This window comes from Simochromis diagramma, unplaced genomic scaffold (assembly GCF_900408965.1).
Source record: "Simochromis diagramma unplaced genomic scaffold, fSimDia1.1 OVJJ01000171.1, whole genome shotgun sequence".
Classification (NCBI taxonomy): Eukaryota; Metazoa; Chordata; class Actinopteri; order Cichliformes; family Cichlidae; genus Simochromis; species Simochromis diagramma.
The window spans coordinates 102,863-128,858 of NW_024387222.1; the positions used below are offsets into that span (position 1 = coordinate 102,863).

Genomic DNA, 25,996 nt, shown 5'->3' on the forward strand with positions numbered 1-25,996 from the left:
TTTTGGTTAAACATTATTTATTTATTGGTTATTTCTTAAATCCTTATGTTGGGTTAAACGTTTGTTTATGTGAGACTTGTTTATCAGTAAAGAGACTGGAGTATAGCTAGCTAGCTCTGATGCCGCATTTTCACACAGGGCCCACGCTGATTGTCCACAAGAATTAAAACCATTCTACTTGTTGCCCTTTGTAATGAATGCAGGTATGTGACTGTGCACTACTGTTTAGAGTATGATATACATTATTTTATGTACAGCGCTAAGGAAGCACCTTAATGTAGCTTAAATATGTTTTAGTATTTTTCTGTATTCCTTTTGTTCAGGAAATTTAAGTTGCAGATTATTTCTGTTAAGATTCTTCTATTTTATTTGCATAGATTTAACCACTATATGATCACACTGCCAGTGTAAATGTAATCCTCAGAGTAATGGAGGATTTCTGTAGAGGGCTCGCGCTGATTGTCCGCAAGAGTTAAAACCATTCTACTTGTTGCCTGTTGTTGTGAATGCAGATGCTGAATAAAAAGGGCTGTTGCTGCAAAACCGACCTGACCCCGTTCATTCATTTAAAGGCCTGAGAAGACACACTACAGAGGTCACACATGGTGCAGTTCGTCAGTGATCTGTTTTCAAAAATATTTTTACAGAACTTTGCATTTGAAAATAGAAGCTGAAAAATCATGAATTTAAATGTGCACAGATATAACTGAATTTAGGTCAGCAAGGATGAAAATCAGACGACCACAGTAACTGAAAGCACCGTCAGCACACCTAGTTCTAATTCTGGGAACATTTAAAAGATCTGCATCTGTTGACCTGAGAGGCTGACGGGGTTGTAAACAGTGAGTATGTCAGAGATGTACTTAGAGGCCAAACTACTGAAAGCTTTGTAAAGTAATAAAACTATTTTTTTCTGAAATGTTTTCATTATTGTTTGCAAATAGAAATTATTTATGCATTTTTTAAAAAACTATTATATTTAGAAGTGACATTTTGAAACTCCCTTCTACTCCCTAGAAACAAAAAAAGGCACTTTGGCTGAAAATGAGTCACCAAACAAATGTTATTTACAAAGCATTTGACCCATTTAAGCAAAACTGAACGAACCTCCATACTTCAACAAAAAAAATTTCAACTGTTTAAAACATGACTTGATTGAAGGTTCCACAACAGCTTCTACTGTAGTGATTTCTTTATGTATTTAGTCTAATGTGCGGTGATCGTGGCTCAAGAGTTGGCAGTTCATCTTGTACTCGGAAGGTTGCCGGTTCGAGCCTGGCTTGGACAGTCTCGGTTGTTGTGTCCTTGGGCAAGACACTTCACCTACTGCTTACTGGTGTTGGCCAGAGGGGCCGATGGTGCGATATGGCAGCCTCGCTTCTGTCAGTCTGCCCCAGGGTAGCTGTGGCTACAACTGTAGCTGCCTCCACCAGTGTGTGAATGTGAGAGTGTAAAGCGCTTTGAGGGTCTCGAAAAGCGCTATATAAATGCAATCCATTATTATTATTAATGCTGTTTCAAAGGAGAAGAAAAAATCTGAATTGATTATCATTGTTTTGATAATTTGATTTCTGGATTTCACAGCAGTTTCACATGCTGACTGTTGGAATTGATGTTTTTATATTGTCATTTATGCTTAGAAATATATATATATACATTTGTATGCTGATAAAAATCAGATCCTTATTAGGTCTGATAAGATTCTGTGTGCGCTTGTGTACCATCAGATGAGAGGAAGCAGTCTCGATGTTATAATTCTATTATAGCTTTTGAAACCAGACGGTTCCATTTTCTTAAAGGTTCGAGAGGTCACACCTTTAAATATGTATTTGAGACATGACCTATTGCAGGTTTATGTTTTTATATTTTAGTAAGATGTTTACTTCCGCTTTTCTGCATACAGTTTAAGTTCATTCAAAGGTCGTATGTCTGTGTATAGTTTGGCTGGAAACACACACACACACACATTCACCCACACACAGACACTGATGTTGTTCAGAGATGTTGCTTAAGAATGTCACGTGTATTTGTAATTGCATATTCATGAATGATTGCTTGCTGACAATAAAAAGGGCTGTAGCGAAGGAATCAGGCGAAGTTGGTTGAGTTCAGGTGAAGGAATCTTTTCCTCAGCTTTGACTGACTTCTCTCACGAGCCACAAAGACAAAGAGCTCTGTCTTGACTTGTTTTGTCGCGCAGTTAGTTGGTCTCGTGTTCCAGTGGGGTTTGTGCCTAGATAAACCCAACACTGACGTTGGACACACTAGTATGGAAGCCCGTTTCCGCCACTAAAAAAAAAGGATCCATAACTCAAAATTTCGAGTTATTTTCTCAAAATTCTGAGTTACTTTCTCTAAATTTTGACATATTAACTCGAAATTTCGATTTATTAACTCAAAATTTTGAGAAAAGTAACTCTAAATTTCGAGTTAGCGCTGCCAATCAGTAATCTACGTGAATGACGTCATTTCCTCATTACCCGGAAGCTGAAGCCCTCAGCTACAAATGCTACAGCTAAGCTACCGGTATTACATCCAGTCGTGAATGCACAGATTGCTGAGTGTTTTCAGCCTGGCTTCACAAATGATGAAATCCCCGTGTTATTAGCTGAATCACACGGTGTTACTATCAGCAAACGTACTCGTGAAAGCGCCAATTTGTTGCGATCCGTTTTTGAGTGCGCGTTCCTCTGCGCCATATGCTTCCGGGTAACAAGAAAGCGACCTCATTCACGTATATTTTTGATTGGCAGAGCTAACTCGAAATTTTGAGAAAAGTAACTCGAAATTTTGAGAAAAGTAACTTGAAATTTTGAGTTATATTTCTCGAAATTTCGAGTTACTTTTCTCAAAATTTTGAGTTATGGATACTAGCTTTTTTGTTTTTATTTAGTGGCGGAAACGGGCTTCCATACACTGGAGACTGCAGATTCTGCGTCTTGTTACACATGTAAGGACGTGGTGGTCTCTAGCCTGAGCGGTAGGCACCGATCACTAACATCAACAGCAAGAACTTAAAGCATGCATCTCCAGCTCAGTACAGACCAAACGTGATCCCAAAGTTAAACAAACATGAGATAAAACCATAGACAAAGATGGACTTGGTGAAATCTGGAAGTAGTAACTGCTGTTCGTTGCCATACTGCCACCTTGTGACGGAAGTTGGTAACATCAGGAAAGTGTGACTTACCTTAATCAAGAACATTCAACAAAACACAGATTCAAAAGTAAAAGACAAGAGAACATGTTTACGGTCAGCCTAACATCCTGAGAGGAAACTTAGTTCAAATGGAAAACTCCATTGTTGAATTAAGTTTATGATTTAACCACACGGGTGTACTGGTGAAGGTGAAGGATTTCTCAGTTTTGCTTTGTACTGTGGTAGTTTTCTCCCTGAATATTAACAGTGATAGTTTGTCAGGTGTAACATAGTCAAGTAGTTGTAATGTGGCTATTTTATCATGTTCACTGTTGATGTGATGGGATGTTCAGTTATGTTTTAGTCTCTAGTCCAGGTCGGCCGTAATCAGCACTAGGTTTTGAAGATGTCCAGTGCTTGTCAAGACTATTTAAACACAAGGACAATTCAGTTTCAAATTATAGGATGATCCAATATTCCAGTTTAAGACAAAGTAATCATTGAAGCTAGAATTTAACAGTGAAAAAAGACAGAAGGGGAAATTTAATTATTTTACTAATTCTAACTTCATGTTTTCATTGGAAGCTGAATTTGTTACTGTCAAAGAGATGTATTACAGTGACTCGCTGACTTTGAAGACTTAATTAAAATGAAAATTTTTTGAGTAATGTCATGTTTTCTTTTCAGTCAAACAAAATGTTATTTTTCATTATGATGCATTGTGAAATTTCCTTTGTTTTTTTTATATAAGCTCATTTGACTGGAGTACCATCTATTACAGTTTCACTCTATGAGTGTGTGTGTGTGTGTGTGTGTGTGTGTGTGTGTGTGTGTGTGTGTGTGTGTGTGTGTGTGTGTGTGTGTCCTCAGTGAACTGTATCAGTCTCTGCAGTATCTTCCAGCTGCAGCAGTCACTTCAGTTTCTGTTCAGTCTGACTGAGGGAGGTTTTTGTACGACTGTTTTTCACTGTGTGAACACATGCTGACTGTTAGGATAGTGAAAACTCTGACAGTAATAAACTGCTGCATCTTCAGCCTGGACTCCACTGATGGTCAGAGTGAAGTCAGAGTTTGATCCACTGCCTGTAAAACGATCTGGAATCCCTGAATCTCGAGTGCTAGCGTAGTAAATGAGACGTTTAGGAACTCCTCCATCTTTCTGTTGGTACCAGGCTAAACGGTGATTGTTGCTATAAGCATAAACATTCTGACTGGTCGTACACTTGATGCTCACAGATCCTCCCACAGCAGAGCTCACTGCTCCAGGCTGAGTCACTGTATATTGTCCTCTGGACTCTGAGGATACAGAGACAAAAACATAAAGCAGCTTCATGGTTTTGTGGGCTTCATTTCAGAGGGACAGATGTTGATAGAGGAGAGGAGTTTGATTCTCTGGACTTTACCTGTGAAGCAGCAGCAGAGGAGAGTCCAGATGAGGACGCAGATCAAAGTCATGTTTTTGATGAGGAGGATTTCTGTGGCTTCTGTTGTGATGAAGGACAGCTGTCAGTCATCCAGTGTTCAACTCTCAGGACTATAAACTCTCCCAGAGCACTGGAGCATGGTGCTGCTGATGCAAAGTGCCTCTCTATGCAAATGCCTTTTTTTGCACAGTAATCCATCTATATACAAAAATTTGCATGAAAAAATGTTAATACTTCACCAAGTGTAAATTTTTCAGATAGCAAGAAAATATCATTAGTTATTAATTTTTCATTTCTGTAATTTAATAATTATAATTTGTGCACATTTGTCTATTTAAGAAAAAATTCTGCTATAATTGCTGATTATGCGTGGGGTAGAATAACACAATCTTTATGTAAATATACTAATAGATTTGCTGCAGACTAAAAGTAAGTGAAGGTACAACCCCCTGGACCACTCCACATAGGATTCATTACGTCTGACTAAAATTAATGTAAAGGATCACACTTAATGACCGTGGACTTATACTTTAGTATTCATAAATCATCGTAAAATGTGTTATTAGTTATTTATCTTAGGAGTCTGGAAATAAAGCGACTGGACCTCTGTAAGTTCTTGAGGATGTTTCATCCGAGAAGTTTCTTTGGTTCTAAAAGGCAAATGGTGGAAAGTCACAGATTTCCCCTTAAGAGGGACATTGATCCACCATTGATTGCGTGCCGCATCACACGAGCCAACCGAAATATGTTGAAAATCCCAATGAATTAAATTTCCAGTTTTTCCTGTAATCCTAATTTCTCTAAATGTCTAAATGTCTTTCTTTAAAGACTGTTAACATAGGACTGAGTAAGGAGGGACTCTGTGACTCATCTGCTGCTCTAGTTTCTAGTCAGACGTTGCCAGGACAGGACCCTTCATCCCTTAAAATGATGAAGCAAATCTGTCAGTTAAAACTCATTTTAAACTGAGTTCTAGCATTTGTATAAAACTAAAATGCTTGAAAATCAGAAGAAAACTCAGCAACCTTTGATGATTTTAATTAAAATTAAGATAAATACCTCTGGCTGCGCAGACAATGCTCATGTTGCAGGAGTAATGTCCTTGGTTTGACTCTATGCTTTTTTCTTGAAGCTTCTTTATTGAGCTCGACTTCTGTGAAATGTGTCACATGTAAAGCACTTAATTTATTAATAAAGTACAATAAACCTTTCAATTGATCAGCCGCGGACGTGTCTGTAAAGCTGTATAACAGTGCTGCTCTCTTGTGGCCTGTGTGTGGTATTACACACACGTGCTGCTCAGAGCTGTTACTGAAGCACTCACTATAATCAGTTATTCATCATATGGCTATAATGTAAATGCGTGAGGAATAATCTTTATTACATAGTTTTTATAAATTGTATTTTTCTTTGAATCAGATAGAAAAACAACATGCATTGTATTTTTTGCTTGCAAATATCTTTATGTTTTTATGCGATTTACAGGGTTTTTTGCATTATATGAAACATTTCTTCTCACCCACTCTCTCTCGCTCATCTTCTTTCTGTGTTTCTTTCTCATTTCTGGCACAAAGATGACAAAGATAAAAATAATAATAATAATAATAATAATCCTTTTTATTACTTGCATCTCACTGAGCGAGCTGTTAGCTTCCATTGGACATTATCTGTCACAATAAAACTAAATCTGTACTTCTGTTCTGGGGGATTATAATGACAGCAGTGTAATGACCTCAATGACAGTTCTGACTCTTCTGAAGCATCGAGAACTCTGTGTTAGGTCCAGTATATCAGTCTGGGAGGCAGGGACTTACAAACATGATGGGAAAGATACTGTTCCTTGTTTACCCCTGAATAAGACAGCATTATTAACCTGAGTGACATGAGACCACTCTCTTTCCCTTTGTTCTTTTCTCTCCTCGTTGGTTATTCAGCTAAAACAAATGGAAAGCAGCCCCAACGTTGTTTTGCGCAGAAAGGCTGATTGGATCTGGTAATATTTAGTGGTTACCGTGTTTTGAATCAAAATATCCAAAAACTTGGAAAACTGGGGTATTCAAATAATTTCATATTTGCTGCTCATGGACGTATTACATCATGCGGCGCTCGTGGATTAATAACCCTGTCATAATGTGGCAATGACAAAAACACATCTTGTATTTAGTCACAGGACTTGTTTGCAGTTGTGAATAAAACTTTTCTGTCTGCTCGTCTTCTCTCCATCCCTCCCTCTGTTCTCCCTCCTCACTGCTCCCTCTTCTCCTCCTGGGCTTCTTTGTTGATGACGTTTTTGAAGAGCGTGATCAGCGGCCTCTGGCTGCGCTCGTCCCAGCTCTTCATGAACCCGCCGTAACGCTTGCTTGCCGGCAGGCCGCCCCAGCGAAAGTGCTTCATCTTGTACATTTCATCTTTTTTCTCATGGCTGTCATCTGGCACCTCCTCCTGGCCCCCCTCTGCTAACTTCCCCTCGTTATCGTCCATCGCCATCATCTCACCAGCGAGCTCCCGCTTTTTCATCTCACCGGGGAAAAGCTCCGCCGACTCCTCCTCCAGACCGTTGGTGGTATAGATTTTAATCGGGCGGCGTTTTCGCCCAACAGGCTTCCCCCAGCGGAAATGCTCCATGGAGTAGGAGCGTTTGGCCTGAGGAGAGGAGAAGAAGGGCGGAGGGAAAGGTAAAAGAGAAAGAGGGCCCGATGGGGGAGGAGGCTGCAGGTGGGCATCACCAGGGATGATGGGCTTCTCGTTGTTTTCATAGTGGCAAAGCTGAATACACTCCTGCAGGACAAAACGTGCAAACCATCAAAGGCTATCATCTGACCAAATTTTAGATGACAACGTTTTCCCATAATTCCCTTTGCTCCAATCTCAAATGATGGGAGTTCAGGCGTCCCAGGCTGAAAACCCACCCAATGCTGAGTCTACCAGTGAAACCCAGTAAATGACTTCACAGTGACTCATCTCATATATACAGTCCATCATGATGCTGCATCAAATTAATGATTTGTTTGTGGCCTTGAATTTATGGTCTTCTGTCCCTCGTTTTCTGTCATTTCTGTAACATTTTACATCAAGACGTCAGTTATCGATCAGAAACGCTGAATGGTGGAATCACCTCTGTAATTCTACTTGGTCAGCAGCACTGACAAATCTGTCTGTATGCAACCTTGGGCCCTTAAAATCATCTGTGCACGGTAAACTTCTCACTTCTCACTATTTATCCTCAGCTCTTCTTGGCCTGCAGTTTCACAGCTTTGGTTCAGCCTCAGTGTGTGTGCGTTTACCATCATGCTCCTCTCTGAGTTGACCTCCTGACAGACGGGATGGTCCCAGCATTGACTTTCAGCTCCTCTGGCCACGCCCACTACTATTACAGCCACCAATAGCAACACAGGACACATTCTCTGTGCATCTGCTGTTGAAATACACAGTACAAGACAACCACAGTTACAGTCAGGTTAAGTTCATCCTGGCTTTAAATCAGTGTCTTCTTCCAAAATGCACTCTGATAAGATAAGATAAGATCATTCTAATTAAACAATAGGTTAGGTTAAGAGGTCAAAAGGTAAGACATTTATAGTGCAAAAATCAAATTATTCTCAAATTTCTTTCGATATATTCACCAATCTTCTAGTTTCTAAACTCTACAGAGTTATATATATATATATATATATATATATATAGTCCCATATTTCCACAGGGAGACAGAATGAAAACACACATGAACAAAATTTCACATGAATGAAGTAAGAAGTAAATGTCAAACAATGGAATGAAAATGCGAATCAGGCATAAAATAATTTTTTAAATGACACATTTTGTTCATGTTGTCTTCTATCAAAAGCTTGCGACATGTGTCATTGCACTGCTGTATTTATGCATTCCTAAACATTACATTTATACCAATCAAACAGCAGAGAAACCACTTCTTCACTTTTTTATGTTAAGTTAATGCATTTTTTAAAATAAAATAAAAAATTAAGAATATATGCAACAGAGTAACAAAGTACAATTCTCTCAAACATTCACATCACTGTAAAATGCTGAAATTTTTAATATAAAATTATCTTCATTACATATAAACAATCTGTTCTGTTGCTTTTGCTTTAGCTGTTATATCTTAGAATATTAAAATAAATAAAAGACTATAAAGTAAATAAATAACAACACATAATGAAGACACTCACCACCTGCCCTCTGACTCTCTGTCTGATGCAGTTTTTTGTTTAGCAGTGAAACAGATTTCTGCTGTTCTGTTCCTCTGATGCACTGACTGATTTTATACTCTGTCACCAAAGCACAAACATACCAATGATGACGTTCTTACTTCCTCCCATCGCTCGACCCCTCCAAACAGGGACACTCATCGTTCTTTCGTTCAAGCTCGCAGGGCTAAACTTTCTTGGAAAAGCAGTCGGACATTATTTATATATTTTTTAAATGTCTGACAGGTCGCATCTGTATGCTGTTAAAATCCCACAGAAATATCTCTGAATCTCTCACAACTAACAGGTTTGTCTGTGATTGCTGAAAAAAATATGTTTATTTAAAAGCCTGATTTAAGGACTTTTAAAAGACTTGGGGACTTTTGTGGACATTTTTGTTTTCTTTTTTAATGAAGCTGTAAAACGTCCTTTTGTTGGGTTGTGTACATATTAAAATAACTAGTTTTTAATATTTTAATTGTAACATCTTGCATCCTCTGTAAGAACTTCAGAGTCAGCGTTTGGCTTTGTGGGTCAGTCATGTTTGACAAAAACAACCATCAGATGTACTGAAGTCCTGTGTTGACACTCGTGATGTTCAGACCACGAAGCCTGACTCTGCTTCAAAGTTACTTCCCCACAGTAAACACGTTGCCTTATTCACGCTTCATCCGCCTTCCACAATCTTTATATCCGTTCCTGCATGATGCAATATTGATCAGCATAGAGGTTAACTTAGTGGCGCACAGAACTGCATAGCAAAAACAGTCTACACCTCTCTCCCTCTGTGAAGCTGTGCACGAGGTGTCTCCAGTGTGATTGTGTGTTCATTTGCAAGTGTAGCTGCAGCTTGTGATGGATTGACCCAGAGCAGAGGATTCGGTCACACTGCTATTCCAACCAATCACACCGTCACCCCCCTGTAGGTTCTCCAGTGAACTTGTTCGTTCTGAAGGAGTCTGAAGAGTGTGTCACGTTCCTGGTCTTTTGACCCAGCGTTTTGAGTTTTAGTTCATTTGGATGTTATGTTTTAGTTCTTTAGGGTAGCTAAGTTCATTTGTTTATTAGTTTCTCTTTGTGTTTTCTACCCCTGTATTTAAGTTTCCCTCTCCCTGTTTCATGCTGCTTATGTTGTCAAGTTTATATTGTCTTGTCTGCGTCTCATGTTTCCTGTTTTATTTTGAAGGTCTGTCATCATCATCATCATCATCAACTTTATTTATAAAGCACTTTAAAACAACCACAGCTGACACAAAGTGCTGTTCATTGGAACTGTAAAATAAAATTACATGAGATATAAGTAAAAACCAAATAAAAGAAGAGTGAAATCATTAATTAAATAACTACTTCAATTAAAAGAGAAACTAAGTCTCACCGAGGTTAAAAGCCAAGGAATAAAAGTGGGTTTTAAGACGTGATTTAAAAGTGGACAGTGAAGGGGCCTCTCTAACGTGCAGGGCAAATTATTCCATAATTTAGGAGCCACAATAGAGAAGGCCCCGCCCCCTCTGAGCTTCCTCCTGGATCTCGGTCTGTGTCCTATGTCAGTGTAGTCAGCTTTGCTTCCTTTGTCTCATTATGTCAGAATAGTGTCAGCTGTTTCCCCATGTGTTTCCACTTCCCCTAATCACCCTTGTGTGTATTTAGTCTGTGTGTTTCTGTTCATTCTTTGTCAGGTCGTCTGTTGTTCCATGTCACGTCTCCAGAATTTTCCATGTTTAGGTTTTTTTTTTTTGCACCGTTCAAGGTTTTGTTCTTTGCCTTTTGTGTTTAGCATTTTGTTTTCCCAGTTTAGTTCTACTAAGTTGTTTCTTGTGTGCATCTGCCTTTTGTTTTGTACTTTATCAGCCGTATTAAACGGCTCGCTTATTGTTAATACTCAAGCTTTGGTCCAAGTTCCTTCATGTCTGCACTTTGGGTCCACTCTTCACAATACATGCAGTCTGCCTCTGCCAGACTGTGACAGAGTGAGAAATGGTCTGATTGGCTAACGTTAGATGGAGGGACTCTTTTTTTTCCTCCTTGTTGTGTTTTGGTTTGTTTACTTGTTTCTTGGAGTAATGTGGTTATTATTTTTGACACTGATGTTTGTTTGTGGGTTTCCTCTTACTGCTGTATTATTATTTATTTGTTACATTTATTTATTATTAAGGTCATATATATTTTTATCTGGGATACTTGTTTTGCAAGCTAGTCATAAGTCATGCAGTTAAGCAGATGTGCTGTTGGACGGTTATTCTTTAGGTATTGTTGTATAAATCTCTTTATCATCACACCAGCTGGTTATTTTAATTACTTACTATATAATGTTGATATTAATATTTGCATCCAAAGTAGAAAGTAACATAGTTAAATTTGGTACAAATACATTGGACCTGTGAGCATACTCATCGTAGTATTAAAAATGTGTTTATAATGTGTTCATGTTATGACATCAGACCAGCAGAAAACTGATAATGAGCTGTTTCCATCTGTGCCTGTTTGTACGTTTTCAATGGCACTTCTCTAATTATCAGTTTGTAAGACTACACAAAAATTACCAGGAAAATTTTAATGAAATTTGCTGCAGGAATGGAGCATCTGCAAAAGAAGAATCCATTAAATGTCTTTCTTTATTTTAAAAAGCAACGAGCAATGGCCTCGGTAGACTATTCGCTCTCGAGTGGCCGTCTCCTTTCAGACTGTTATCGACAGATTTGTGTGCAGTGCCCATCAGACAAACAGACTTGATGTTCTCAGACTATAAAGTCAGAAAAATCAGTGAAGATAAATACACCGTGGCAAATCCCCACACTGCTGACGCTGATGTTGTTGTGTTGTAAATATCTGCAGCATATTAGCCGATTAGCACCAGAATGACATGTTCAGACAAAGAGGAAGAGGAGGGTCAAATGTGTGAGTAAGAGTTTGGACTTCTACACAAACATTCACATCTTTTTGTTGTCTGAGTCCACAATCTATGACTACAAAGGTGAAGTTTTGATTAAGTCTCAGGTGATTTAACTAATTCTATTGTAATGATGACCCTGATGGAGACGGGTGCTGGTAATACCATGGTGAAGGAACCATGGCTTTAACCTCCTTACCTTCCTCCACTTCTCCCAAACACTCACCAGGAACGTCTCTTTATGAATACTGAGCTCTGACATTTATCACCTTTACATTTTAACATCCATCAAGTCACCAGAGACTCATTTAAAGTTGGGGTTTGGCTTGCACCCACGCCTTACTTTAGGTATTTAGATACATAAAACATTTCACTACAACTCTAAATAAATATGAGGGAGTTCATTTGAAAGATAACATCTATTTTCTGAAAACCAGACTAGTTAACTTGCAGCTAAGAATTCAGTTAGACAACACTTTGTCTTTATCTTTGATTTGAGTTGGACTCAAGTGGTCTCAAGTCCTGAGAGCAAGCTACCTGCAGGGGGAACCGTAGGGGTTCTGGTTTTGGATCCAGATGTTTCATTTTGTGCCTGTTTAACATCCCGGTCTTCTATTTGGTTCTTAGTTTTGTTATTGTTGAAACTTATTTAGTTACGTTTCTGCTGTTAGTATCCTGTTTAAGGCTTAATCTGTTTACCATCTGAGTCTTCTCCTTGTGTCACATTGTGTCAAATCTGTATGTTAGTCTGTCATGTCAGTTTACTCACTTCCTGCTTTATTTTGATAGTCATCTGTCTTTGGTTTCATGTTTTACTTTTCTTCTGTTGCTTGTTATTCTGATTCAGTTCAGTTCTGTCCCCCAGGTGTCTCCTTTCTGCTCCAATCACCCTTCTGTATATATTAGCTGAGTGTCCCCTTGTGCTTTGTGCCTCTTATTTCCCAGGAGGGTCCTTGAACTTGCATTTATTGTCCTGCCCTGTTTGATTTTGATTTTTAATTTTCATTTGTTTGTTTGTTTTTTGTTTTATCAAGTGAGTTCAACATTAGTCCACATCCTGCATTCCACACAAACACCATTTGACCACAGACCGTGGCAGTCTGATTCCTGGCTTCAAAAGCAGGTTTGTAGTCTAAACGACAGAAACTGAAATCATTAATAATTGTTTGTGTAAACAGCCTCTAGCATTGTGAGTGATGGTATCACTAATTCCAGGAAATGTTGCATGTTTCATTACAGTTTTTCTGAATTGCTAAAACACATTTCCTAAAATCTCATCTCTTTGTCCCAAAACACTAAACACAAACTGTAAAATTCAAGCTACACACACAAAACCTTCAACTTGTCTTGCAAAACCAAACGTTTGACCCAAAACTACTTTAACTTTTCTCAAAATCAACCACTACTGTCAAAAGCCACACAAAACCAGCCAATGTGCAAACAGAAATAAATACAAAACGCTGTGGGATAGCTGGAAAATAATATATCATCTATTCATTCATTTATTCTTGTACTCACATTTTAACAAAAAAAACTGCAATAAAAAAGTTACATATACATTAAAAATATATATATTTTTACAGCATATTCAGATAATTTAATCTGCCTCAGCATCTCTGTGCTGGGTCAGGCCACACGACTTCATCCACATCATATGTTATGGTCTCCCTTGCGATGCAGCAAGGAAAGCATCCTTTAGCATGCCCAATCCAGCCCTGGCAAGATTCCCATCTCACCATGCTCCATTCATTGCTTGAAGTAGATTTTCCTTTGTGTGAGGGTTTCGTCGTATACTTTCCATCTCCATGCTGAGAAAAACTCCTTGATAGGGTTCAAAAGGGAGAGTATGGTGGAAGAAACAGATTGATAAAATGCTCATTGTGCAACCAGTTGCATATTCTTGGACCTCGGTGAAAGCTCACGTTGTCCCAAATGATATGGGAAGCTCTGCCTGCTCGCGATCTCTCTACTCGAGCAAAGCATCCCGTGGACCCTCCAGGGATGCTGCTAGAAGTTCGGTGTTGTACGGCCCAACAGTAACAGACTGTGGAGAACCCCATCGCTGCTGATGGCAGCACATAGGTACGTTTCCACCACGCTGACCAGGCAGTTCAATAATGGCACGCTGACCTATGACATTGCAACCTTTTCTTCTCCTTTAGTGGTTGCATGAATTATCCCAGAGGGAAAGCCAGTCGTTTAGTGTGGGGAGGATGTCAGGGTGGATGAGGGGTAGAAAAAGAAAAGAAAAAACCTCAACACTAAACATGCAAAAGCAACTGTTGGTACTAATTAAATGTATACATTTTTTGTGTTTTTACTCACCATACTGCACTCTAACTCAGCACTTCAGCTGCTGTCATGACAGATGGAATAGCGTCACATTTATCAAAAATCATACAATATTTTGCTCATCTCTTCCTGTGCTAACCAAGTAGTTTCTGTATCTCTATGCAGCAATTAACAGTTAGTGAAAACAAAGGAAGCACCACCCACACACCAACACCACCTGTTCTGAAGTGTTTGCTTATGGTTTGCTTAAGGCATCAACATCAAAGGAGCTTTTGTTCTCCCGTGATAATCCCTTACTCACAGTATTATCATAATACAACAGTTTTTAATCTTATCACTTGCAACATGTCACATTATTTCAAATAACTTTTGTGTTGGAAGCAATTTAAGCATAAATCAAAGCTCTGAAAGTCAAACATAAATCTAAAGTCCGTTTTGAGAGCATCGTGACACCGGTACTTTTTTCCAGTTCTTTCTGTTTCTCTAATGGAACAAACGGAGCAGCTTGTGGAGGTAAACGGGTAAACAGAAACCCATTAAAGGCGGAAACAGCCTTGAACATTCAGTCCATTAAAAACTCTCAAGTATTCTTGGGGATAAAACGAAGAGCTAATGGTCTGATGGAAAAAGTAGTCAGTTGGACTCAAATTGAAGATAGTGACAGTATTAAAAAAGCCGGAAACTTCCAGTTGTTATATTGTGTGTGTGTGTGTGTGTGTGTGTGTGTGTGAGAGAGAGACGACACTCAACAAAGACAATAAATATACTGAAATTGGACAATTTTAAAGATCTGGAATTAATATTCACAGTAACAGCATTAGCAGAAAGACAGTCTTATAAATTATCAGGTAGTTTTATCATAATGTTAACATTTAAAAATGAAGCACAGCTGAATCTGAGTTTTAGAGGTATTTCAGATTGCTGTTACAATTACATCCGTCTGTAGCCTGTAGCAGCAACTCATTTGTGTCTCCATAGTGTGGTGATGTTTGCTTAACAACTGAAAGATCCCTTGTCCTGTCGCAGGAGGAAACACGAATCACTTTGAGGCTGCATCAGGAAGCACGCCCAGAGTACAAAAAAATTCCAGTTGGTCAAAATCCCACAAGGTTTCAGATTTGTTTGATATTTAAACACATCAGTTCTTTAAATTATAAATTTTCTCAATAATATTTGTCACGTTTGCGTTATCGGTGGCTGAAAAAGCTTCACCTAAAATCAAAGATTTATACTGAATAGGGGACAAAAATAAGTTCCTGATCGGTAAAATCACAAAAAAATTAATACACTTAAAGCAAAGAGTTAAAACACACAAAGTCCTCTTTAGTTTACTGTAATGCAATTACCGGTACTGTAACTTGTTGTCACATTACTCTAATCCCATTATATGTAATCTATTACTTTCCAGGCCACTGGCTGCCAATCTCATTAGAGGATTATAAGGATACGATGTCATACCCGGTGCTGAACAAACAGACACACATGCTGCTTCCTGGCTGTCCTGACGCTTTTCCATTCAGCTGAATTCAGCACTGCGACATGGCAGCAGGTAGGAGAGTGGTTTTCATCTTAAATATAAAATGATCTGTAGTCAGCTCAGCAGGTTTAATCATTTGGTGTACTGCTGTTACACTTTTATTACACATTATCTCAAACTTATCAGGTTTTCTTAGGAGGATTAGTTTTACCTGATTTAAATCTAAGAAAATCACTGCAAAAACCTGTTGAGGACAGACACTCAGAGTCGGCACTCATTCAGTTTTATTGTCAAAGCTACAAGATTCAGTGTTCAGCGCAGTATGTTAATGAGTTTTCATCAACTTTTACTCCTCCTTTACAGTTTGACCATCTTCGGCACTGCAGCACTAATACAAGTTTTTTGTCTCTGATCTTTATAATTCCTACTTTATAAATAAAGCTAAACTTGTTTCTTATGCTACATAATTCAGTTTAGTATTTCTCTCATCTAGCTGACAACAGCTAACAGAAGTACTTGGTTTAGGTAAAGGGTGGAGCCTGTGTGAAGCATACAGACTGCATATATGAGGCCCACTTGACCACTTGTGTATTATCTGCACTATTCCTATAGGAGGTCATTATATAGGTTATATTAAAAAGTTTGCAGATTGAGGCTATTTAATGTCTGCTCTGTTTGTGTTGGGGAATAACAACAAAAGGTCAGATTGTAGTTGTTGTGTGCAAAAGGCAAACACTCTCAACTTGCCCCAAGACGTGTGCTTACATATACCTGGTACATTAAATGATATATGAGAATGTTTTTAGGCCAAAGTCCAACCATGTTTTAGGTGTAAAGGCTGCAGGAAGAGGCCTGCTGAAGGTAAAACATTCAAAATTAAACAAGGATCGTCATCTAGATGGAAAAAGCCTTTTTAAATTCTGAATATCCACCAAGCCTTCTCTCCGTTGTCCCACACACCATCAAACCGTTTAACGCCTCGCTGGAGGGGAGAGGGAGGGGACACAGGGGGGGAAAAGAGGGCGGGAACAACTGAGCTGTAGTGCCTTTTTCACTGTGCAATATTTATGAGATTTTTAAATATCCAACAGTGCAATAGACACACAATAGTTGAAATGTGCAATTCCCTTGTATTCTTATTCCTGTTTATTCTATTTATCCCTATTATATACTCTGTATTTATATATGTGAATATATGGTTATTCCTGCTCACATTCTGCAACTTCTGTTGGTGCTGTGCTACTGGAAACTGAATTTCCTGGAGGAACCCACCCGAGGGATAAATAAAGTTTCATCGAATCTAATCTAATCTAAGATGCCTGTGAAATGTTATTTTGGCACAACAAAACAGAAATCTTAACAGACGAGCTGTAAGACTGATGTGAAGAAGTTTGTCTGTAAAGGTTCTCAGTCATCCAGGTCATCGTAGTCAAAGGAGCTTGCAAATAAAAGCGTCTGGACTTCTTTAAGTTGCTTGAAGACGTTTCACCTCTCATCCGAGAAGCTTCTTCAGTTCTAAGGTCAAATGGTGGAGAGTCCCAGATATAAACCTAGTGGGAGTGACCCCCCACAGAGGGACAAAAGGACCCCCTGATGATGTTGGCGATTAGAGGATCATCAGGGGGTCCTTTTGTCCCTCTGTGGGGGGAAACTCCCACTAGGTTTATATCTGGGACTCTCCACCATTTGACCTTAGAACTGAAGAAGCTTCTCGGATGAGAGGTGAAACGTCTTCAAGCAACTTAAAGAAGTCCAGACGCTTTTCTTTGCAAGCTCCTTTGACATGTGAAGAAGTTCATTTGTTCCTGGATGGCTTTTGATTATGCACTGATTCAGTTCAAAACAGTGGCTCCACTCTAAACCACATTCATTGTTTTGGATCGGGTTCGCACATTCACAGAGACCTGGCTGGTGTGGCTCTGAGTTTAAAGGTCACAATAAACCTTATTTTACTTTTTCTTTCAGATCTCCCACCGTTTTGGACCTAATGCCTACGTTTGGGTGAAATCTGGACCGCATCTTTCTGCGATGATGTCAGAGTCTGATCCTGACTCAGTAACTGAAACTGATTTTACCAGTAAACTGAATTTGTTTCGGATACAAGTGAACAGCCAGGAAGGAGGAGTCATTTGTTCAGAATGAAGTGGGTTGAAGTGTTAATATTTTATTTCTTACTGATTGTTTGGTGCGTCCGGCCTGTCGACGGTGACTTTCTGGTCTCAGATGTTACCCATGATGATGATGCCCACCCCAACACCCTCACAGAAACCGAGGCCGATGCACCGGACAGGAATATCCAAACAAACAGGGACATACGGGACACGAGCATGGAGACAAACTGGGACGAGCCAGATATGAGAAAGGACCACTATGAGGATGCTGACTGGCATCCTCTTACCTCCTTTACGGAAACGCTTACCGACCTGACCCCTGACGCCCCACTGGTGATACGCAATGACAACACTGGCGCTGAAGATAGCACCAACCAAACCTTCAACCAGACTGTCAGCAATTCATTAGCGTCAGAGTGCGGCGAGTTCAGCAGTCAGCTGATGTCTAACGGACAATGCCGACTGACGGCAACACTTCCTCCCGTAGGAAATTCTCAAAAACGCTGCCCAGACATGTTCCGGTGTACAGACGACGTCTCCTATTGGCTCCATGAGAACGAAAACAGAAAGGAGCAGCTGGAAGAGCTGAAAGAGACGATGTCAGGGCTCCAGGAGGAGCTGAGGAACCACCGGCATCGAGTCAAGGCCCTGGAGATGCAGGTAGACTTCCTGCTGTCTACTCCACGTTCATGAAATGTCGTGTTGAACTTTGTAAAGAACAGATTTGTATTTTGAGACACGTAGGCTTAAAAAAAGAGTGTGATGTCATATCTCCAAAGCAAAGAAATAAATCCTGATTCAAGAAATCAGTTTGAGTGAAAAAAGTACAGTTAGTCTCTAGTAGTGTGATTACTTATAATTAGTGCTGAAGAAAAGAGAAAAATAAATCCTCCAAACACAGAGAAGAACAACATATGCACGATTAAAGTGAACAAAGTGAAACAGGAAACACATGTTTTAATCTTTGGAGTTTCAAAAATAAAATAAATTAAATAAAGTGAAATAAAAAAGATTTTTATCTAAATGGGTGGAGAACATTACTCATGCAGGGAAATACAACGCTCTCCTTTATCTCGCTATATCTCTCTGTCTTGACACTCACTAAGTCCTCATTAACCCTGAACGCTAACAGGATTAGCTGCAGGCCGGGGTCCTACATTATTCTCAGTCTGCCCAACCCACAATGGATCCTTGCAGGCTTCTAAAACTAATAAATAATCAATTAAAACAAATAATATTATGTACCTATAAAACCAAGTTTCAACATTAAGTTCGGTCACAGAGGCATTTGGACATTACGTTTATGCCAAACCTTCCTCCTCAGTCTAGAGCTCAGTAGCAGCTGAAGTGGTTAACTTTTTGTCTAAGGAAACATGTAGATATTAAACAGCAGTGGTCTGAGCACCGAGCCCTGTGGAACACCTGGTAAGACAGAGGTCAGCTGACAGGATGAATTACTCTTTAAATTGTGTTACTGTTCATCTTAGAGATCAGCTGACCCCACTTTTATTAAGCAGAGGGCTATATTTAGTTACTGTTGTTCCCATTATAAAAACATTCACAATAAAATGATGGTACGTTGGCTTTTTATAACACACAAATGAAGCAAGCTGAAGTTGACTAAAAGGTAACTAGCTTCCTCCATCTCAGCTTCTTTTTACTTTCTATTTGCTTTTTTCAGGGATTTATTTGACTAACCTCACTATGACCACGCAGTAAGGTGAATCTTCTCTCATTGCACTGCTCAGGGTGAAGAAAGTGTTAACTTAAACTCAACCTTTCACCAGCGGTTGCGTTCTCTGGAGCGCCGTCACGCCGAGGCCGACACGCTGCTCCACGTGCACGCGGCGCTGCTGTACGAGCTGCAGGTGCAGCTCCGAAACCTGTCGGCAACCGCGCGCCACATAAGTCACAACACGGGCTGCAATGTCAACGTGATCAGGACTGCGCCACCACTCGGCATGCGAGACACACTGCCGCCAGGTGCACCAGCAGCAAACACAGTGATGAATTGTGGGATATTTGATGTTTCACAGTACATTTTAACTTTGTCCGTCTCCCTTCAGATGTACAGCCCCTGTCTTTCTGTCCATCAGACTGTGCGTCTCTGTATCACAACGGTGTCCGTCGTTCTGGTGTTTACACCATTGTCCTGTCACCAGGCACCGCCCGGCCGGTCTACTGTGACATGGAGACCGAGGGTGAGACAGCTGGTGTGTTCCTGAAATACTAGTGCCAGTAATGGAAACACTCAGATACTACACACACTTTACACAATTCTATGTGTGTGTGTGCACTAGGTGGAGGCTGGACAGTGTTTCAGCGGCGCCGTGATGGGTCAGTGAGCTTCAACCGTGGATGGTCTGAGTACCGTGATGGCTTTGGCGAGCCGCGAGGTGAACACTGGCTGGGGAACCAGCACCTGCACCGGCTGTCTAACCAGGGCCACTACAGCCTCCGCGTTGACCTGCAGGACTGGAGCCACGCCCACAAACATGCTCTGTACCACACTTTCAGGTAAACAGACACAATAGAAGAATGACAGGTGGTAAATGCACAGGAACTGGACAGTTACTTACTCAGTAAGAGAGGTGCTCTTAACGATGGTTAATGAAGACCTGTGGTGAAGTCTGTCTGATTTTCACTGTCTTGTTGTTTTTAAACAGGAAGTGATGAAAACTGAAAAACTGAGGGATGCTCCATGCTCAAATAATAGGGACTTGCTGATGTCACTGCAGGCTCGCCCTAAAGCAAACCTGCCTTATACTCCTTTTCGGCTCTAACGAGGAGCATCACTTACAAAAATAAGATCCTACTGTATTCAATAAGACCGGTTTATGATTTATGGTTTGGAGTCAGCGGCACTAACAAATAGGCAGGAGGCCGAGCTGGACGTAGGAGATATGAAGATCTCAAGATTTTCACTGGGAGTGACTTGGATGGACGGGATTAGAAATAAGTTCATCAGAGGGACAGGTCATGCTGAAGGGTTGGAGAAAAAGGTTGGAGTGGTGAGACTGAGATGGTTTGAGGTGCAGAGGAGGAATAGAGGATATACTGGATGTTGAATATGGAGCTGCCAGGCAGGAGGAAAGGAGAAGCGCAAAGAGGAGATGCATGAGTGTAGTGTTGGAGGATACTGGGGACAGGGTGAGATGGAGGCAGGTAGTCCACTGTGGTTACCCCTAAAGAGAGCAGCTGAAAGAAGATTAAACAATACATAAAACCTCAAACTGAAAGTGCATGGTAGATCTGTTCTGTTATAGATTTCTACACACCCAGACACCTTTGTGCTGCCAGAAGAGATTGCCCCCTGCTGGTTAAAGAATGAAGGTGTACGTCCGCACTGGCTTCTCTTTGCAGACCCAGAACTATATTCAGAGCTGCATGTAACGAAAACTGTCACATGCAATAAAAGCTGAAAAGGCACTAACGTTTCCACCTTGTGGCTTTCATCTACCTTATTATAAACAGTAGTAGCTGTTTGGCACAGTACAACAGGAGTAAATCATCAGCCAACCTTGAATAGTTTTGATTTGATCATTTTCCTCTCGCTGCAGAATCGAGGATGAGGACAACCAGTACCGCCTGCATGTGTCCGGTTTCAGCGGGACAGCGGAGGATTCGTTCGGCTGGTATCATGACCTGCAGGGTTTCAGCACACCAGACACGGGCAACATCTGTGCTGAGATCAGCCACGCTGGCTGGTGGTTCCACCAGTGTTTCTATGCTAACCTCAACGGTGTCTACTACAAGGTAAGTTCTAGTCCTACAAAGTTGTTTTTCTGCCAAAAATTGTGAGAATAACAGTAAATTTGTATGAAATAAAAGAAACAATGGTTTGATGGTGAAATTAGACTGATGCTTCCACGTGTCTCCATCAGGGGGGGCACTACTCTCTGAAAGCTCAGAACTTGCTGGGGCCAGATGGCATTGTTTGGTTCTCCTGGAAGGATTCAGACTTCTACTCTCTGAAGGCGGTCACCATGATGGCACGACCACATAACTTCAGGCCACGCCTGTCACCATAGAAACACTCTCAATGACACTCAAGGATTCTGCAGCAGCAAAGATGATTTTTGAAAACATTTTTCTAGAAAGTGACTGGTGATTCTGCACAGGCTGTTTTAAAAAGTCATCGGCCACTGAAATGTAAGCTGATTCAGATATTTCTTCCAAACTAACTGCACAAATAATTGCCCAATGAGCAGCACTTGAGCTGAGCAACTAAGAGCTTCCAGAAGTAACTGTACCAGGATCAATTACGTACTGGAAATATTCCCCCAAAAATGCATCGTTTCCTTCTGTACAACTTTTTGCTTTTTTTTTTTTTTTTTTAACATAAATGATGAATAAAACTGATTATTTTTGAGCTGTTTGCAGGGATTTCTATCAGTCATAAAATGCTTGCTTAAAGATTTTCTTAACCACACCAAGTGCCCTGAAATCACTTTAAATTCAAACTGACACACCACTGGACTTGAACCTGAGACGCACAGTCAACTCAGAAAGTAGTGAAAGCTCCACATTGTTGGTTTGGAGGAATTTAAAGGATGAAGATTTCCTGAAACATGAGCAGCAGAAACCAACTGGTAACACTTGATTTCACAGCTAACATCAGTAACCCACAGGTCCACAAACTATTACCATTTCTGTTATCAAGCAAATTAAATAGCACATGTTAATGAGCGTGTTCACAAGGTTCCTACAGCTTCGGGAATTTTTTCTCTAGGCCAGTTTAACAAGAACCAAGGACACGTGTCTGTGGCCATCAACGGTAACACCACAGATTTGTGGGCAATCATTTTAAGTGACAGTGCGGTCACTCTCAGAGTTTGAGAACAGCTTACGATTCAGTTTGGTTTGTTAAACATTAATGACATTTAAGGTCATACTCTCCCGATAATGACTAGAATGCCTTTCAATGCTTTAATGATCTACAAAAACTCTGCTTGTGAAATGTTAAAGCGAACTGTGAGCCTTTTATATTTCGTTAAATTAAATGTTAAGTAACATTTATTTTAAGGCACTGCTCCGACTGTCACTTTGTTTACTCCTGAAACATGTAAAATGATCTGGTCGATCAGACCTTCAGGTACACCTAATAAACGTCTGACAAACCAAAACGTTTCAGCTGCAGTAAAACACACAGTCAGTTTTAATACACATATTTATTAGAACAGGAATTAACTGGTACATCTACAGGACTTCTTAGTCACTCTGAATTCACAAAGGCTGTTTTTCTTAATTAATGCAACCTGCACCGGTGAACTCCTTTAGAAACGACTCTGTACAGACAGATGGTAATGACGGGTCAGCCTGTCTTCATGCTGTTGTTGTGAGATTTTATTCAGGTTGCAGGAACGAGCAGGCCCACGTGAAAAAGATCCTTTATGTGGGGCGCTCCCTGGGACGGGTGACGAACTGCCACCACAGAGGGGGGAGGTCGCCCTCTTTGCGGGCAGGAGGGAGCGCTTCGGACTTCGGTCCAACAGCAGGGGTCTCAGCCTCTAGCTGGGCAACCTGGAAGTAAAAGGAAGGAAATGGTGACCTGAAGTTTCCAGTCCAACAAAAGCACTCTGGTGCCACCTACTGGAGTTGGTCATCAACAGGGACCCTTACATTCAGTTCCAGCTCCATGTTCTCAGCATTGGGCTCTGCTTGTATAGCTTTGCATGACTTGCAGTTCAAAATAATTCCTATTTATCTTATACAGGCCTTAGATCATCCTGTCTAAAACAAGCCATTTATCTCCAGCCATCAAGTTTCTTAACCATTTATCCAATCAGGTTTGCAGAGGGGCTGGAACTTATCCCAGATGTCATAGGGTGAGAGACAAGCCTATCACAGGGCTAACACCGAGAGACAGACTCATATTCACACCTACAGCCAATTTAAAATCACCAATTAACCTAGTTAACCAATCAACTCAGCTCTCGTTAAGCTGTGACCAAGTCTAGGATTACCTGCTCTCAATGACGTCATACGAATCCAAGAGTTGAAAACCAAGAAGAGTCTAAAAGCTGAGCTATATGGAACAGTAAACAAGGAGTAGCACCTTTCTTGTCATTGGCAAAGGAGACCAGGTTAAACAAGGAGGTCAAAAGTAATGCTGGCATGTAAATGTTTGCTGCCCACCTCTTTCTCCCAGCTCTGCATCCTCAGTTTCTTCCACTGCTCTCTCTTGGAGAAATAATCAGGATACATGGCCTTCTCCGAGGGGTGCCAGTGGTCCAGCACCCACTCTGGGACCTACACAGACAAAGCAGAGCTCACAGACACGTCTCTATCCAACATTAGGACAGCCAGCGTTTTCACTTCAAGTTTCTAACATCAAATGTTTTCCTGTAATTGTTCCCAGTTAGTTCAAACAGACCAGAAGTTGGGTCCAGAAAAAAGAAAGTTAGATACAGAACGAAATTATTTCATGGTTGCTCTGTTTTACCTTGTAGCACTCGTATCTCTCATATGAGGTCCCCCCAGGAGAGTCGGGGAAGATGTAGGGCTGAGGATGTTGGTTGGTCCAGAATTCCTCCTCTCCTGCCTTTAGCATCATGGTGGCCTTCACCATGTCCTTCTCAGTCTTGTTTTCATCAAAGCGAGCCCGCAGTAAGCAGGCATAGAAACGGTACTTGTCTCTATAATGACAAAACAACAGTCAGACCTCAAGAGAGACCACCAACATGTTTGAAGCAACTACATGACATCAAGAGAAAAAAAGTGTTAAAATAGAAGCATGTGTATATTTTATACTAACAGAAACATTACATATGAATTTTATCTATAAAAATAGACAATAAGACTTTTCTTAAAACTTAATATCATCAGTGCAAAACATCTTAAAAACAAACTCTAAAGAAGGAAAATGAACAATTTTCCCTTTACTTTTTCTAAAATGAAAATATATATTATTGTTCTTGCAATCAACATAAATAACATCTCAAGCCTTCAATCCTCATTAGAAAGACTATGCTGACGTGGGTAACCTGGTGATTCACATTAAAACCCTGATACTGATTCTTCTGTCCATCTCTTTTCATAATGTGAAGCTCCTGCAGGCAGGTTATATTTCTAAACAAGCACAAAACTCTAATAATAATTTAAATACTGGCTGACTACTAGTGTAAAATTAAATCTGTAATGTGGAGCACGAGTTTGACCAATGGATTGGTGTGGCGTCAGCAGTAATGTGTGTGTTGTATGAGGCTGGGATGGTAAAGAGAGCAGAAAGGACAACTTTTCAATTTACCAGTCTGAGCCCCAGACCTCACCGATGGTAATGAAATCTGACAGACAAGGTATGCTCTCAAATGCATGAGGCTGAAACTAGTTTCCTCCATACGGTGTCTGAGCTCAGCATAACAGATTTTGGAGCAGAGACGCTGCTCCCGTGTGGTAAAAGGAGATGGTCAAAGTCGCTCGGGCATCATGTTAGGATGCTTCCTGATAAACCAGAAAGAAATCCTGGGGTGGACTCAGAACTCGTTGGAGATCTCATGTGATCTAGGAACACCTCAGGAGGTACTGGAAAGTATGGGTGTGGGGAAGGATATCTGGAATACTTAGCCTGCTGACACCACAACCTAACTCCATATAAATAGAAGATCACGGATGGATGGATAAATGTCCAAAATCTTACTGACCTAACTGTATGTATTGATCTTTCACCAATGAAAGCCTTTCATTTATTCACATGGACCAGAACTGACACAAATAACGCTACATCCGAGTGACTGAATGAATACTAGTTATCCTAAATATTAAACATCATGACAACTAACTTTGGAGTATTTTCCACATAAAGTTTAGACTAGTGCCTCTGATGATTAAGTAGAGTAATGTGTTTAATAACCTGTCTGCAGCTGAGCCAAGTGGGAGCTCAGCTAGAACTTTATTATTAGCCGTTTTTGACGCTAGCTGGCGCCATGTAAATACAAGTAACATATACTGACTCCTGCTCAAAAAGATTAAAATGAAACTATTGCAACTTCGCGATCTCTTACGCACATTCCCATCTGAATGACAAGTGGAGAAACAAAGATAACACTTTGGAGGTGTAACTGTCAGACTTGAGGAATGAGTGACCTGACTTAGCAGCGGCTAGCTTCGCTGTTAGCTTAGCAGGACAGTGAACTTACTGCATGTAAAACACCGATAATCTATATTTTTCCACAGTCCTACACTAACTAAGAAGCCCTTCTTACCTAAATATGCACCACGACTCGAGGTGTCTCAAGGACTTCTTGTAAAGCCGCAGCACTTTCTGCTGGTGGGTGAGATAGGCAGAGGCCATGTTAGCCGTCCCCTGTCACCTTCTCGCCGAGCAGCGCGAAGGATTCTGGGATTTTGTGGCATCTGGAAGCTAAACCCGTAAATATTAAAAAAAGCAGCGCGAATATATTACATTTCTTTTTGGTCACGCATTAAGTGTAAGTTATACAAGTGTAAATTATCTTCATAC

General features: G+C 40.4%; 3 protein-coding genes across 3 annotated transcripts; 1 reads left to right on the top strand and 2 right to left on the bottom strand.

Moving 5' to 3' along the window:
- Positions 1–5,806: 5,806 nt before the first annotated feature.
- LOC120746617 (pro-opiomelanocortin-like) lies at positions 5,807–7,973 on the bottom strand. Its single transcript, XM_040052038.1, has 2 exons — positions 7,848–7,973; positions 5,807–7,341 (listed from the first exon to the last, which is right to left on the bottom strand). Exons 1-2 carry the CDS (start codon positions 7,962–7,964, stop codon positions 6,808–6,810), a joined length of 651 nt encoding a protein of 216 aa, XP_039907972.1. The 5' UTR covers positions 7,965–7,973; the 3' UTR covers positions 5,807–6,807.
- Positions 7,974–10,472: 2,499 nt separating this feature from the next.
- LOC120746606 (angiopoietin-related protein 7-like) lies at positions 10,473–21,642 on the top strand. Its single transcript, XM_040052027.1, has 10 exons — positions 10,473–10,515; positions 11,601–11,663; positions 12,690–12,778; positions 15,356–15,496; positions 17,390–18,195; positions 19,284–19,518; positions 19,602–19,736; positions 19,836–20,052; positions 21,096–21,291; positions 21,420–21,642. Exons 5-10 carry the CDS (start codon positions 17,563–17,565, stop codon positions 21,564–21,566), a joined length of 1,563 nt encoding a protein of 520 aa, XP_039907961.1. The 5' UTR covers positions 10,473–10,515; positions 11,601–11,663; positions 12,690–12,778; positions 15,356–15,496; positions 17,390–17,562; the 3' UTR covers positions 21,567–21,642.
- A 1,045-nt stretch (positions 21,643–22,687) lies between these two features.
- ndufb9 (NADH:ubiquinone oxidoreductase subunit B9) lies at positions 22,688–25,874 on the bottom strand. The gene is made up of 4 exons (XM_040052030.1): positions 25,740–25,874; positions 23,981–24,173; positions 23,674–23,787; positions 22,688–23,058 (listed from the first exon to the last, which is right to left on the bottom strand). Exons 1-4 carry the CDS (start codon positions 25,826–25,828, stop codon positions 22,927–22,929), a joined length of 528 nt encoding a protein of 175 aa, XP_039907964.1. The 5' UTR covers positions 25,829–25,874; the 3' UTR covers positions 22,688–22,926.
- Positions 25,875–25,996: the final 122 nt, after the last annotated feature.

Coding starts and splice junctions, on each gene's coding strand:
- LOC120746617 (XM_040052038.1), bottom strand. CDS start 7,964: ATGTGTCCTGTGTTGCTATTGGTGGCTGTAATAGTAGTGGGCGTGGCC. Junction 7,342..7,847: donor ACTCAGAGAGGAGCATGATG/GTAAACGCACAC, acceptor TTTGTCCTGCAG/GAGTGTATTCAGCTTTGCCA.
- LOC120746606 (XM_040052027.1), top strand. CDS start 17,563: ATGAAGTGGGTTGAAGTGTTAATATTTTATTTCTTACTGATTGTTTGG. Junction 19,737..19,835: donor CTGTGACATGGAGACCGAGG/GTGAGACAGCTG, acceptor TGTGTGCACTAG/GTGGAGGCTGGACAGTGTTT. Junction 21,292..21,419: donor TCAACGGTGTCTACTACAAG/GTAAGTTCTAGT, acceptor TGTCTCCATCAG/GGGGGGCACTACTCTCTGAA.
- ndufb9 (XM_040052030.1), bottom strand. CDS start 25,828: ATGGCCTCTGCCTATCTCACCCACCAGCAGAAAGTGCTGCGGCTTTAC. Junction 23,788..23,980: donor AGAGATACGAGTGCTACAAG/GTAAAACAGAGC, acceptor TTGTCTGTGTAG/GTCCCAGAGTGGGTGCTGGA. Junction 23,059..23,673: donor TGCAGAGCTGGGAGAAAGAG/GTGGGCAGCAAA, acceptor TTTTACTTCCAG/GTTGCCCAGCTAGAGGCTGA.